This window comes from Aphelocoma coerulescens, chromosome 6, assembly GCF_041296385.1.
Source record: "Aphelocoma coerulescens isolate FSJ_1873_10779 chromosome 6, UR_Acoe_1.0, whole genome shotgun sequence".
Lineage (NCBI taxonomy): Eukaryota > Metazoa > Chordata > Aves > Passeriformes > Corvidae > Aphelocoma > Aphelocoma coerulescens.
In genome coordinates, this window is record NC_091020.1 from 16370450 (window position 1) to 16385340 (window position 14891).

Here is a 14891-nt window from a genome sequence, read left to right on the forward strand (position 1 = left end):
GTAGATTCAGCATATCTTGATACACTGACTGTACTGAAAGGACAAGGCTGAGTCAGCTTCTCTGTAGAGGTCAAATGTAAGGAATTAATGAAAATCGTATCAGAATGGTCCTCAGTCTTTGCCAAGAACCTTGGAATAATGAAAAGGGTCTCAGGGAAAAAGACCAAGAACATACCCTTCTAATAGACATAGGCTCTGAGGATAAGAAAAAAAAATCATTTAGTTTCAGTTAGTTGAATGAAGTAGTTCTTTTGTGCATATTTGTAGAAATCAAAATGAACAGTAAAATCAATGTGGACTAATAAAAAGTAGAAAGAATCATTGACCTGCTCAGTAAGATAAGACTTCATGGCTGAAGGAATAATGTGAACACAGTATATATTGGCTTCTATAAGATACCCGATACAGTTCCACATGACTTTTCCAATGAGAGAAATATGGATGAGATAGGACTACCGTAAAGTGACCGCACAATTGGCTAAGAATAGAACAGAAAACATAACTATTAATGGTTCATGATGTCAGATGAGCTAACTGGCTAAGTTGGTAGTAGTGTTTCACTGGGCTTCTGAATCTAACAGGACTACCTCTATATTTTCACCCACGGAGCTTTAAACACTAATGTCAATCAAAGGTCCTCTCCACCTCAATGTTATATGACTGGCAAGGAGACAGATGATAAAAAATCCCAGCCCTCTTCTCTTCTGTCAGTGGATCTTGTCCTCTGGCTGCATCTAGACAGAACAAGCGATATGTGCTGTGGGGCACACCACAGCCCCAAAACTGCTATTATTCAAATCTGGAACCTAGCTGAGACACCTTGCAGCTTTTCTCTGGTTTTTCTTCCCAGAGAAACCCAGGTGTGTGGGGGACACAGGGGAGGGAGGGGGGTTACCTGGACTAAGGAGCTCAAAAATGATGCCAGGTACACTGCTATTGTCTTCCTATCTGCTTTTTCAGATACAGATTTCTGCTAGTGAAGCTTTGTAAATGTGGCTTGTTTCTCTGGGGTGCTGTACCTAGCAAGCAGTAACAGGAAATAGCAATAATACCATTTTCAATGGATGTCCTGGGGATTCAGTGGAGATTGCTGTGTATTAACTGGCAGATGACATGACACATGGAAGGTATATAGTTGTCTCATGAATGGCTAGAATTTTTAATGTAGTAGGAGCTTGAACTGTTGTAGAAAAGGACTAAAATCAACTGGTTAATGAGACCGTACAGCAACTGCTAGAGGATTAATCAAGTCCACATACTGAGATGGTGAGCATATACTTGTCTGTATTACTGGAGTAGATGTTGGATACGCTGAAAGACAAAGAGATGATCAGTCAGTGGTATCCTGCTGTCAGACATCAAGAAATTTGGTAAGCAGCAGAATTAGCAGATCCTGGCATCCTTTATGTTTTGTATTTGATATCTCATTCTCTCATGTCTAGTAAATGCAAATCTGTCTGATGTCTGTCTCTCACATTCAAAATGAGAAAGCATGTGTGTGTGCGTTCTCCAGTTTTGGATGCCTAATTAAGACTGCACTTGGGCTTCTCGCTTCTTACGGTGGGGTCTCTCTCCTCTGTTGAGCCTCTTATTTCCAAGTAAACTTGTAGGAGCATTGTATCTTTGTGGCTTCAGACTCTTAAAATTAGCAAATGGACTCAAAAGCTATTAGCATGAAATCGGAAGATCAAAAGACGTGCAGCATTGACTGCATAAACCTTTCATAGGGAATTGGGCTAAAACCACAAAAGACAGATTCACTAGTGGATTCAACAGGTGCTGTCCTGGCAAAAGAAAGTTCTCCTTTGGGAGAAGACTATGTAGGGAATATCCAGGGCCAAAGTGTGAGCTATCAGCCCAGAAAAACTGGCCTTTTGTGCTACCTTTTGCACTGAGGACACTTCCATCCAGCTCAGAAAGAAAGGCAAACTGTCACCCAACTGAGGGAGATTTTTTTGAGTGAAAAAGCTATTCAAGTCTCCAGAAGGATACCATGAGACTAAGATATTGCAGCCATGCACAGGTAGGTCTCCACACCCTCTTTGCCTAACAGAGCTCTCCAATAGCAGTATGGTTAAAAATGGTCAAAAATCTACAAAATGACTGGGCATGTTTTTTCACCTGGGCTGTCAACTCACCTTCAGAAAAGCCTGATTTGTGTTTTTCCAAAACCAGGAGATTACAGTGGGGCAGTGTCTCGCTGGCACACTTAAAATCACTAGCCATTCAAGAAGAAACAGTGGTTTGACAAGTATTTAGCTATTTAACCTCGGATACAAGCTAAAGTGTTGCAGACTTGAGTAGGACTGTAGCATTTGTCTGTAGCATCCTAAACTGGAGCTGAAGCCATATCTGTGTTGTATATTATGCACAGGTTATGTGATGGAAGTGTGCAAATATCCAAGAATGAGAAATTTCCTACCCCAAGAGTTTTACCTTTACTTTGAAGTAAAAGAATATATATGCCTCTGCTTAACTGTTTGCAATTTAAATACTGATCAAAGCTTTAAAGGTTGAAACCTTCAACAGGGAAATACTTAGAAGGTCAATATAACCCATCCAAATCTCATTTGAAAGGACTTCAGGTATGTAAAGTATGAGACGTCTGTGGCCTCTTATGACTTACTGAGATATTTGCAACATTAGCCATGGAAAAATGACCTTATCTAACATAAATAGCTGGAAGAACAAAATTCGAGGTGACTCCATCTGAAAAAAGCAGTTGACAAGTAGCATTTCATCACAGAGGAACGGGCTCTTTATTTATGGAAGTAGCAGAGTTCTTATTTTCTATAGTAATCGCTTTTCTAGAATTTGATCTTGGTAATAAAATTACTATTGTTTGTTTCCTAGAGAACAAGAACAGTATCTGACGTTATGGAAGCCTGCTTGTTCAGTAGCTTGCCTGGGCATACATTAAAATGCTTTCTTTTAATAAGGCCTGATCTTGAGAAGATTTATACTTTTTACACTTCTCTTTACTGTAATTAGTAACAAAAATCATTTCACTTCAGTGAAACTTAGTTAAGAGGAAAATCTTTGTAGGCTTTGCTTAATAGAAATTTTTCATTTTTGTGGATTTTTTCCAACAGAATTCAGTGTGAACATAAAATAAGTGCTTTAGAAGTTAAAAAGTCTTCTATAGAAGTTATTCAACACACCAACAGAATTTATGAGAATTTTATAACCCTTCTTTTTACTCTTTTATCTATTCTGTTTGAATGTTCTCACTAGAGACAGAGCTGTATTTTCATTCCAAAGGTATGTATCAATATTTCATTCCAAAGGTATGTATCAAGCTTTCCCCAAAGAGACATATATATACATATATCCCTGTATGTGTAAATGTTCATCACAAAAGAGACTGAACCACTTTCATTGCTCTTGCTCTAAGAGCCTCTGCATGAGGCATGACAGGTCTCTCTACAGCAATATTGCCTTGTGGGAGTTGTCTTCTTGGCATGCAGTGATGGCTACTGGATTTCAGGAGGTATGGTCAGAACTTCATTTTTCCAGACTCTCTAACACTGGAGATAATCTGCCAAGGCTACAGAGTTGCTAAGGCTGGGGCTGCTGGGAGGGAGAATCATGGGACAGTGTCTCTTGGCCACAGCTCTGGGATTGTCTGACAGGAGCTATTGCTTGAGTACAGAAAGGAGCAGTAAGACAGGACCTAGATAAAGTGTGAAGAGATGCTGAGCAGGCCACAACAGCAGAGATTTGCAGACTCCCAGCACCATCTATTCCCTTCCTTCCCATCCACCACAGTCCTCACTATCAGCATCTCATCTTTCAACACCTCTCAGTCTCCAGTGCTGGAGCTCCAAATGGTGCTGCCAAAACACCACTCCCTGGTTTTCAAACACTCCATCACCCTCCCTGGGCACAGCCATGTTTTCAGTGTAGGTAACAGCCTCTGCTGTTTTAATTCAGCTAAACAACTTCACTGCAGGCATCCAGGATCCCGATGCTCCTCTGTTAAATGTTGCTCAGTCTTGTACACAACAGAAATCTAAATCATGGACTGGTTCTCTTCAGACGGGGAAGAAAGTTGATATACACAGGAAATTAAAGCCTCTGCTGTCTCTTTTCTTCCTAATGTTTACCTGGAGCTGAGTGCTCTCTGAGGTTTTCAGGCAATGAAAATTATTTTCCTCCTGTGCAGGTTTCTTCTGCCTGTCAATGTTGGACATGCACACTGTGTTAGCTTCATCTCTTTGAAGGGCTCTTTGGCACAGAAATGCTGGACATTGGGGCATTGGTAACACTAACTCGAAGCTTGCACCTTTCTAACCTGAAGCTTGCATCACAGAAGCTGTGAGAATATGGAGTATATTTTCTTTTTTTAAAATAAAAAAGAGGAGTTTCTTCTTACAGGGAGTACAGAGTGGGGGAAAGAATAAGGGTGTTTAAGTGCCAGGTGACAATGTCCATCACACTGCTCAGTGATGAAGCTATGAAGACAAAAATAGACAGAGTGACCTCATGGCTTTCAGCAGCAATGCCTACGAGACAAAAGAGAGGCTTTAAAAGGCTTGTGGACTGATAGCAAAGAGCTTGGACATCTCATAGTTTTGGTTCTGCTCCAGAAGGGGACTGCTCTGCTCCTCTCTCATTGCCTCTCTTTCTGTTTATGGGGAGTTGTGAATTAAACGGGCTTTGTGACATGCCCAGTTCTCCAGGTCTGGACTCTACTTTCTCAAGCTTGGATCAGCCTTATGCAGGTACAGATGTCTCCTCTCTTTTCTTTTCTTTTCTTTTCTTTTCTTTTCTTTTCTTTTCTTTTCTTTTCTTTTCTTTTCTTTTCTTTTCTTTTCTTTTCTTTTCTTTTCTTTTCTTTTCTTTTCTTTTCTTTTCTTTTCTTTTCTTTTCTTTTCTTTTCTTTTCTTTTCTTTTCTCTTTCCTTTTCCTTTTCCTTTTCCTTTTCCTTTTCCTTTTCCTTTTCTTTTTTCTCTCTTCTCTTCTCTTCTCTTCTCTTCTCTTCTCTTCTCTTCTCTTCTCTTCTCTTCTCTTCTCTTCTCTTCTCTTCTCTTCTCTTCTCTCTTCTCTTCTCTTCTCTTCTCTTCTCTTCTCTTCTCTTCTCTTCTCTTCTCTTCTCTTCTCTTCTCTTCCTTTCTTCCTTCTTTCCTTTCATCTCCTTTTTTTTTGTCTACTCTCCTTACCCTGTTCTTTTGCCTATTCTGATTTCATTCTTGCTCTTTACCTTCTACAAGTCATCTTAGGAATATTTGTCTTTCTGTTTTTTCTTAATATGTTGTGGAAGATTGTAACTTGAATAGCATGACCATTTTTCTGTTGGGAGGACTGGTGTAATTAGTCATGTACTTTAGCCTTTGACGGGGAGAAAAGTAGGAAGAAGAGAAGAGGAAGGTGAGAAGCAAGTCCCAGAGGGCCCTACTTGCCAGCTCCTTCAGAGCACAGGTCAGTTCAGAGCAACTTTCTAGGGAAGTTGTACATGGATCCTAATGCTGAGCCAGGACTACAAGCTGGTGGAGTTAAAGCCAAGACCATCTACTGTTATGTTTTCTCGGACAGTATTTGCTAGCCCAGACTTTAGAGTTGGCACTTCCATGGTACTCTGCTGTCAGAAAGGGCTCTGCAAACATCACTTTGTATGGTGTAGCTCCCTAGCTGTTAGCTCCTGATGCTAGAAATCCTCCTGTGAGTCACTCAGGCCAGAGTTTAAATATTCTGCATTTGACTAAGATTCTGTGGTGCTGCTCTTTCTCCTTATAAATTTGGAAGCAAAATACCACCAGGTGAGGTGTAGTAGCTTGTAGCAAGGTTGTTTGTAGCAACTTCCCTTATTTCTTCCATTGTCAACAACCTCTAGAGACACAGGTATGCAGATTTGTAAATGAAGTGGGCAGACCTTCTGGGACTGTAGTTTGTTTCCATCATGGAGAGCAGGTCTGTGACGGCCCTGAAGAACACTAAATCTACACAAAAACCTGGACACTACTTCAGTGTTGGTTCAGCAAGGTGGAGTCATTCTGTAAGGAAAGTTTTGCAGAGAGCTTTCACTTTGCAAATGCAAGTACAAATAGTGAGCAATTTCAGCATTGCTTTTCCTGTTTCCAATTCTGAGTGCAAAGGAGAGGAATGGACTGTGCATCCACATGAGGTGATCTCAAACTGCAGAAGGCCCCTTGCTGAAATCCCAAAGCAGTAGCATGTGCTATGGAATGGCTGCAAACTTTGAGAGCTTCGTGGAAGGATGACTGCTTTGCAAATCAACATTTGATTTTCAGCCTGGGCTGGGAGAGAGAAGCTCTTTCTGCTGTGGTTACACTGATACAGTATGGAATGATGACACTTGCCACAACTGTCTAGCCTAGGAAGGTTTTGGGAGACTGTGTCCCTCAGGAAAACTAGTAAACTTCTTAACTAAGCTCCCTGTGCCCCACTGTAGGTGACTTTGCCACATTAGCAGGTTCCCACTGAATGAATGCTTTGTGATAGAATGATCAGAAGTGGCATCCTGAGAGGACTGAGCAGCTTCCATCATCTCTTGAGCTAATGCCATCCCTCAGCACTGCCTTGCACCTGTCCTGTCCTGTCCTGTCCTGTCCTGTCCTGTCCTCTCCTCTCCTCTCCTCTCCTCTCCTCTACTCTCCTCTCTCTTCCTTCAGCAGAACATAATTTACTACCTCTTGGGAATGTCAGGGCTGGACAAGATGGTTTTTTTGATAAATTATTAGATGCTTACAGTGGATGGTTGTTTCATCTGTACTATGATGCAATGGAAAAGGATGAAACACATCACAAATTAGTCTGTGGTTTAGGTATGTGGGGCTTTTTTTTCTGTGTAAGGTTAGTGCTGACTTCTGCCACTTCAACAGTGATTCAAGGCGTGTCCATACTTTCCTTAGGGCAAACAAGTTTGGTTTTACTATTGAATCTTGTTCACCACCTGCTTTCCCTGCACACAGAGGATACAATGTGCCTCCCAGGGGCTTTACTGACCACAGAGCAGGTGGAAAATTATTATCCCGCACTTTCATGACAGTGTCCCAACAGGTGTTGTCTTTTCCAAGCAAGCCTTTCTAAGTGGATATCCTTCTGGCCTGACTGATCAGTTGTGGGGATCTGGGATTCTTGCTCAGGAGCAAATACTCTTCTTCCTTGCCAGGCATGTGGCACAGGGAAGGGACTGCAGCAAGGGTGAAATCATGCTTCCTTTGCCTCCTGCAGCAAAGAGCCTTACACACAATGCTGCTGCACAACACTGACTGTAGCTGACGTTGCAGGGCTCAGATCAGGAGCAGCCCTGCTGTACCTGCAGAGCACCTCTCCTTTTGCACACATGCAATCCTCTATATGGTAGGATCTCTACAGAAAGCAGGGCTCCACCTTCAGGGTGATAAATAAATGGTAAAAATTCCCACAAGCAAGGGCATCACTGTAAAAACATCAGGGACTCTTGGCCGCATGCTTCAGAAATACGAAATCCCAGGTCTGATGAGGAGACTTAGACTGGCCATCAGAGTGGGAGGAGTTCCTTCCCACACCTGCATTGACTTCTATTGTGTTTGCAGGGAAAGAGAAAACTGCTCCAGAATTTCTACCAACAGTTTATAAAGACACTATCATCAGAAAAAGTAGGAAAGAAAAAGAAGGGCAAGGGGTGTGTTTCCTCCTGTGTGCACTAGAATGCCTAAAGCCATTTCACTGTACACCTTTGCCCACCCAACCTTTTCTGAGCTCTGAGACTGCCTCTTTCTATCTCTTTCAGAGCTCCACCGCCACGAGAGCATCCAGGAGAAGAACGTGAAAGAAGCCAAAACCAAGTGCAGAACCATTGCATCCCTGCTGACAGATGCACCCAACCCCCACTCCAAGGGGGTGCTGATGTTTAAGAAACGCCGGCAGAGGGCTAAGAAGTATACATTGGTAAGCTTTGGCAGTGTTGATGAAGACCGCTCCTACGAGGAGGAAGACGGAGTTTTTCCAACTAGTGAATCTGAATTTGATGAGGAAGGTTTCTCTGATGCCCGAAGCCTAACTAATCACTCAGACTGGGACAACACTTACCTAGACATTGAAAAGTACAAATCTGACTCTGAACAGAAGGAAAAGAAGCAAAAAGGTTTGAGTGAAGCCTCAGGTAAAGGAGCACGATTATTTGAGCAGCAGAGGGAACGGGCTGGGAAGTACATAGTTGAGAAAACTCCAGTGCAGAAGAGCCCAGAGCTTGCCCCAGCTGCCCAGCCAAAGCAGGGCACAGTGAACAGAGAGATGCCTGTGCCAGAGAAGGCAGACAACATGCCCCTCAGCATCCACCTGGAAGGTGTGCAAGTGCCCAGCAAGCAACCAGCCACTGTCCCCACTCAGCTCCTGACTGCCCCCAGCCCCACTTTCTTCGCGCCTCCCCCAAGCACCCCTGACCCCTTCTCTGCAAGTTCAACAAGCATGTTCAACAGGTCTGCACGGCCCTTTACTCCTGGCTTTTCTGGCCAACGTCCAGCAACATCCTCTGTCATCTTTAGGCCATCTGCACCCAAAAAACCCACTGAAAGTCTGGGTGGACAAAGCACAGTGGTTCCCCCTTTCTCACCTCTGGCTCCAGGAGCACCTGCCAATGCACCAGTGCCAACACAGCGTGGTCCAGTCAGCTCCTCCACATCTCTGTATATTCCTGCACCAGGAAGACCAACATCACCACTGGAGTCACAGCCAAAAGGGGGAGGAAGTGCTCCAGAGATTAAGCCTTCTGCCAACACTTCCCGGACATCTACCACCTCTATCTTTCTGTCAACTCCCTCAAAGCCAGCAGGGGATATGGCCTCCACAGCATCCCAGCCACGAGTCCCTGGAACAGCCTCTTCTTCATTGTATATTAGTCCAGCACCATCACAGCACATGAGAAGCAGTTCCCCTGTGCCAAAACAGCCTTCTCCTGCCATCACTCCAGCAATGCCACGACCTCCTTCTGAGCCCTTAACCTCCAGGGAGCAGAGGATTGCTGTGCCAGCTCCCCGCACAGGCATCCTGCAGGAGGCTCGCCGACGGGGCAACAAGAAACCCATGTTCAGTAAGATTGAGGAGAAGAAGAAGAATTCGCCCAACCCTGAGCTCCTGTCTCTGGTGCAGAACCTGGATGAGAAGCCAAAAGGTGACCACCCTGGGGCAGGCTTTGAGTCTGGGCCTGAAGAGGATTTCCTCAGCCTCGGTGCTGAGGCCTGCAACTTCATGCAGTCCTCGGGCCGCAAGTTCAAGACCCCACCTCCAGTGGCTCCCAAGCCTCAGCAAGATTCTGGATTGGTAAATGGGGCCCAGGACATGCCTCAGCTTAAAGGCAAGGGGGCAGAGCTCTTTGCCAAACGCCAGAGCCGCATGGACAAATTTGTGGTGGAAACAACACCAAAGCCAGAGTACCAGCCCAGGACCCCCTCTCCATCCCCTTCTCTACCCTCATGCTGGAAATACTCACCCAATATCCGGGCTCCCCCTCCAATAGCTTACAACCCAATGCATTCCCCTTTCTATCCCCTGGCAGCCAGCAAATCTCAGGCTAGCAAAGCAGAAAGCAAAGTGAAAAAGGCACCTGGCCAGAAATCAGGGATAAAGGTCATTGATTTAATGCGCCACCAGCCCTATCAATTAAAGTCAGCCATGTTCTGTTTTGGGGATTCCCCAAGCTCCAGCACTCCGAATACTCCTGGTCAGCCAACCCTGCAGGCTAGCTCATCCTTCACGGCAGCCAAGCAGGTCCCTGTGAAAATAGCCAAGACCCAGGAGATCCGTCGCTTCTCCACTCCGGCTCCCATGCCAGCCTCAAGCAGCCTGGCACCCACTGTGCTTGTGCCCCGCTCAGCCACCACGCTGGATGAGCCGTTGTGGAGAACAGAAATGGCCTCTTCTGCCCCTGCTACACCGGCACCCTTCCAGGTGGAGCTCAGCCCCTCCCCTAAGCCATATCAGAGCTCCCCAGAGCCTGGACAGGTGGGACCTTCTCCAAACTCAGCCTCTGCCTCTCGGTTTCAGGTGGCCAGGCCCAAATTCTCAGCAGCAAGAACAGGGATGCAGGCCAATGTGTGGAGGCCAAGTTTTGGCCATCACTGAGGCAGACACCCCTCCCATCCTGTCTGTGGCCCCGCAGAGATAGCGCTTGTTTTGTCTTTCATGTCTTTCAGCTCAGTACATTGGGATGAGTGACACAAAATGAAGAAAAAACCTCAAAAAATTACTGTCTTTCTGCACCATCCCCTTTCCCAGCCTCCCCTTGGTCTCAGATGGGATACTTCATGGAAAGGCTTAGTGGCTGTGGCTACAGCAGGAGGAAGAATGTGAAGAGAGGGCATCTGTGTGGTACACAAAGACTGGGAACTTGTACGCAGCAACAAAATGCACCTCCAGAGGGGGTGAATGGCAGGGGTTGTCTCACATGGAGACACACAGGAAGCAGTAGTTTTCCTTTTCCAAGGGCTTTGGGGTCACCCCTGAATGGAAGGAAATTAGGAGGCAAGAGCTTTCCAGGAAGAAAGGGCGAGAGATGGGTTTACAGGACAGAAGCCCCAGCTTTCCCATTAGACTGCTCTTCTCTGATCCTCCCAATCTGTACACGTTCACTTGTGTGTGCACATACACATGCACACAGCAACACTCAGCAGGGAGTGAAAGGACAAGTGGGGCTTCACCTGGGACATTTCTCCCAGACTTGCCTCTGTGGGGGCATGGGAAAGAAAGCAAGAGAGCAGAGTGAGCAGGGGTGTTTGCCCATGCACATGTGGGCAGTGTGCCCAGCAGCCGAGAGTGGCCATGTGTGCCTGTTCCTCCAGTCACTAGGGCTGGGGGTAACAGGAGAGTCATCCTAGCTGGTACTAAATACCACTATCAGGTCTGGAAGTAGTTTTCCAAAGAGGGGCTTTGAGGAGACTTGGTGGGGCTATTATCAGCTGTGGGAACTGCAGAAGGAAGTATCCATTTTGAGGATACAGAAAGTCAAAGCTAAGATCAGACAGCGGCACAAAGAAAGGCCCTGCAGCATTAGTTTCACTGAACAGGATATGGATGCTGTAAGTACAAAGGTGGATTGCATGGGAGAAGGTACAGTTAGCTTTAAAAGGAGGCAGGACTGAGTATGCATTTGCACATGATCTTTTTGTTTCGTTTAGGATGGATGTGGGGCCAGATTAGAAATGGGTCATGGCATAAAACTTGCTGAAAGCTTTGTGATGAGTGGAAAATGGAGGGCCTTTAAAGACATTCTCAGCATGGAAGTGGAGGTCAAGAAAACAGAAAGGCACAAGTAAAACTTCGTACTAAATGCCTTAGGTATTCTTGTGGGGCCTATTTGGTAAAAACTGAAGTGCTCTGAGAATCCCAGAGGATCTGCACTCACATATACAGAGCTCTGTTTGCTGGTGATGCTGAGGTATAAACAATACTAGTTATTCCTTGAATGTCCCAGGCTAGCCTCCAGCTTAATCCCTACACTACAGGCATACAGGAAGAAAGCACTGCCTTCCCAAGGAAGAATTTAGCATATTAGTAGGGACTGTGCATGTGTGTGTGCATGTCATCTACACTCTGGTTTACACACCCCCCTGCCATTTACTTTCTGTTTGTGGTCCTCCTTTGCCAGCAGCCACTTTTCCAGTGTGATCCCACAAGTACACCAAGAAAGCATTGCTCCTGAAACATTGGCTCCAAACACAGCAGATGCCCCAGCTGCAGGGAAGGAGATTGCCACCTCTTTCTGGCTCAGGGTTGCCTAGCCTTTAGCTAAACCCTTAGGAATGTGTACAGGAGGCAGAATGAGGATCTCATAGCCCTCTCCCCTTGAGACAAGTCTCCATTTCATTAGGCTGGCTCCTCTCCTTCAAGCAGTAGCCGTTCTCTGACTGGACTGAGCACAAACTTTAGGTATTCAGAAGTGTAGGTTCTGGGGAGAAAAAAAGGCATGAAGTTTGGTCTGAAGCAGTCTGTATGCAGTGCAGCTAGTGTTGTTTCACACTAAATCTAAGCCAACCTTCCTCTGCACAGCAGGAGCTAGTGATGTGTAGCTTTTTCATGATAGCTGGGACTCTACTTTCTCTTGGAGGCTCTAAAGTCTTTCTCCATGAGCACCTGGAGATTTTTCACGTGTACTCTCCCATGAAGAAAAAGAAGGCTGGAGAACCTAGCTGCAGCTCTCTTCGTGGACAAGCTTGGGAGGGAGAGAATGAGAGAAAAGGAGAAGTAATACACAATTCTGCCTTTGAATCCTTCACACTCTGGCTGGACATTTTTGCAGGCCTGTGTTTGCAGTGCACATTCCTGGGGCCCCTGAAACATATAAAGAGCATGCTGGGGAGAGAGGAGGATGGAACTTACACCTCACTTGGCACACTATCAGCCATGGGAGAGGATTGTAAGAAAAGCCATGGTAATACCTTGAGTTAGTGGACAAAGGTGTGGCTGAGCCAGAAGAGGTGCTGCACCTGGTTGGATGACATAGAGGCAGCCAATCTGAATTGATGAGGAGATTGTTTGTGTCCCTGAAAAGCCCCAGAGAGGATGTCTTAGGAGAAATCATCACCACAGAGTTAATTCAGATCACCGGAATCCACTTAGCTCCACTGAAGGGGAACAACCATGCTACAAAACCTCTCAGATGATTGCTTTCTCACTCATCCTGTACTGCATTGCATTGCCAGCATTTCTGAAAAAAACCCAGACCTGTGTGCAAACTGAATCTCTGTGACCCCTTCCAAACGTAGAGGGAGGAAGGAACTGTACGAAGGAACTCAAGGAGTAGCAGTTCTCCAAAAGCTTTGTCTCTCATCTCCTTGGTGAGTGTTGTCTGTAACTGGCTAGTGATTTAAGCCATTAGCCTTAGACAGGCAAGCTAGCCCAGACTGAAAGCATTACTGAACTCAGGTGTAGAGAGGGGTTGTGTGGACCAGAGAAAGGGTGCTCAACATAATTCTGCAGTCAAGAAATAACCTCAGAAAGTCTGAATCTTACTCCAGTATCCCTTTCCCTCAGGACCCTAAAGTTAAGTGCTCTCAGGGCATGAAAGTCTCAGGAAATTCATTTTGCCACTGGAAAAATAGAGAAGTCTGGCCTTAGTATGTAAGGGAGATTGCATGGGTTTAGTATTTTGGTGATCCTACTCCAGATTTCTGGGAGACAATGATTTCTGCTGAGGAGTGATTGCCAAACACCATTCAATGTTAGATATCATGATCCAAGTGAGTGGAATAACTGCATTTGCTCCATCATTTCTGATAATGTAATGGGCAGGAGACGAAAAAAGTTAGGTTTGATTGGAGAAGAAATATTAAATGTAAGAGCAAGGAAAAGAACCAGGAGGCTGGGAATCCTGCATTTTACTTACATCCTTGGTTCAAAGCTATGCTTAGAAGCAAAAACAAAGTAGTTTAATGGATTTCAGCCCCTCACAAACTTTTCTGGATACTATGCTGACACAGGACTTGATCTGCAGAAGCAGAGGGTGTTGCAGATGAAGCCTACAGTGCTCATGGTGTATCCCAAATAAGGCCTGTAGCTGCAAGTAGCATGAGATGAGAAATAATACTGAGATGCATCTGTTAAGTTGTAAGGAAGAAGCCTGAACTTCTGCTGGCTTTAAGCAGCTCTGCTAATGTCTGCTCATGAAAATATTGTGGCTGGCCTGTGAGAAAGGTCACAGGTGAGGTTACAAGGAATACTTTTTAAACATGTAAGCTTGTCTTGAGCCTCCCCAAATGTCTAATTCCTCAGCTGTTGAACAAGCACAGACGTAAACAGTTGTTTGACAAGTTTTAGCTCCCACCTGCTAAGTTATAAGCTGCAGTGGTAGGCCAAATCCCAGTGTTCCCTTGTTAAACATTTGAAGATGTCTTCATGGGCTCTGATTTAAAACTGCCTATCATCCCTCCTCTCTAGCATGCTGCAGGCTACATATTGCAGCTATGGCAATTCTGGGGTTTTATCTTTTGCTTCAGAAGTAACAGTCCTTTCCCTCTCAATATATGGGAACACTTACCAGAGATAACCTCAAGATCCTGCAGCACCTGTGAGGAAGCATCTCAGAAGAGACTGGTGTGATGAGGAGTCACTGATCACCAGACATGAGCACAGTGTGAGGCAAGATTGTTCCTCGTAAAGAACATGCTCCCTTTCTGCTATAATATCCAGCACCCCCTACTAGACCCTTTTCCTAGAAGAGACCCATCAGTGCTCTGAAAATGGGAGCCCAGCAGCAATGCTCTGTCTGGTGAAAGACGTGACCCCAGATGAACAGAGCTGGCATCTTTGTTTATGGAAATACCTTTTTTCCTCTTCTGTTTTGTCTTTTTTTTTTTTTCAATTTACAATCACTTTCTATTTGTTTGTGCAGAAAAATAAACTTGTGATATGCACTTTACATGCGGCATTTTGTCACTTTCTTTGCTTGGCACGCAGGAGGAGTTGCTATGTGTACAGCACATGCATTTAGCACTACCAACAAACTGCTAAGGACAAGAGAATATAAGGAGTTCAAAAAAGGATGGGATGTCTCAGCAATAAAAACACCTAAGTTGGACTTAAAGCCCCTATACATTAAAAAAGCCCCATGCAAGCAAAAACTTAAGTGAGATCAAAAACTTTGGTACTACAGACTATAAAACACTCACTCACTGACAGGTTGAAGAAATTTGTGGACCAGCCTGAGATGTCCTACCCCATCCAATGTCCCTCAGCCTATTCTAACCTAAACCCTATGCTCTGCTTGTAAATCCAATATCAGTGGAAGTTGGTCAGCTCTGATAAATCCAAATATAAACTTGCATTGAACAATTCAACTTAATATTAACCAAGATATCAGAAAAACAAGTCAGTCAGAAAATCAAATATATCCCATTGTATTCTCAGGGTCCAAATCTAATCCTAACTCTAATCTTAACTCCTAATTCATGTTA

General features: G+C 44.8%; 1 protein-coding gene across 1 annotated transcript in view; it reads left to right on the forward strand.

Annotated features, from left to right (window-relative positions):
- Window positions 1-14356, forward strand: part of SYNPO2L (synaptopodin 2 like) — a 36538-nt gene extending 22182 nt beyond the window's left edge. The window contains exon 4 of the mRNA XM_069019385.1: window positions 7736-14356. Within this exon, the coding sequence (XP_068875486.1) occupies window positions 7736-10065 (2330 nt within the window). The 3' untranslated portion in view covers window positions 10066-14356. The remainder of the gene's footprint in view (window positions 1-7735) is intronic.
- The last annotated feature ends 535 nt before the right edge of the window (window positions 14357-14891 follow it).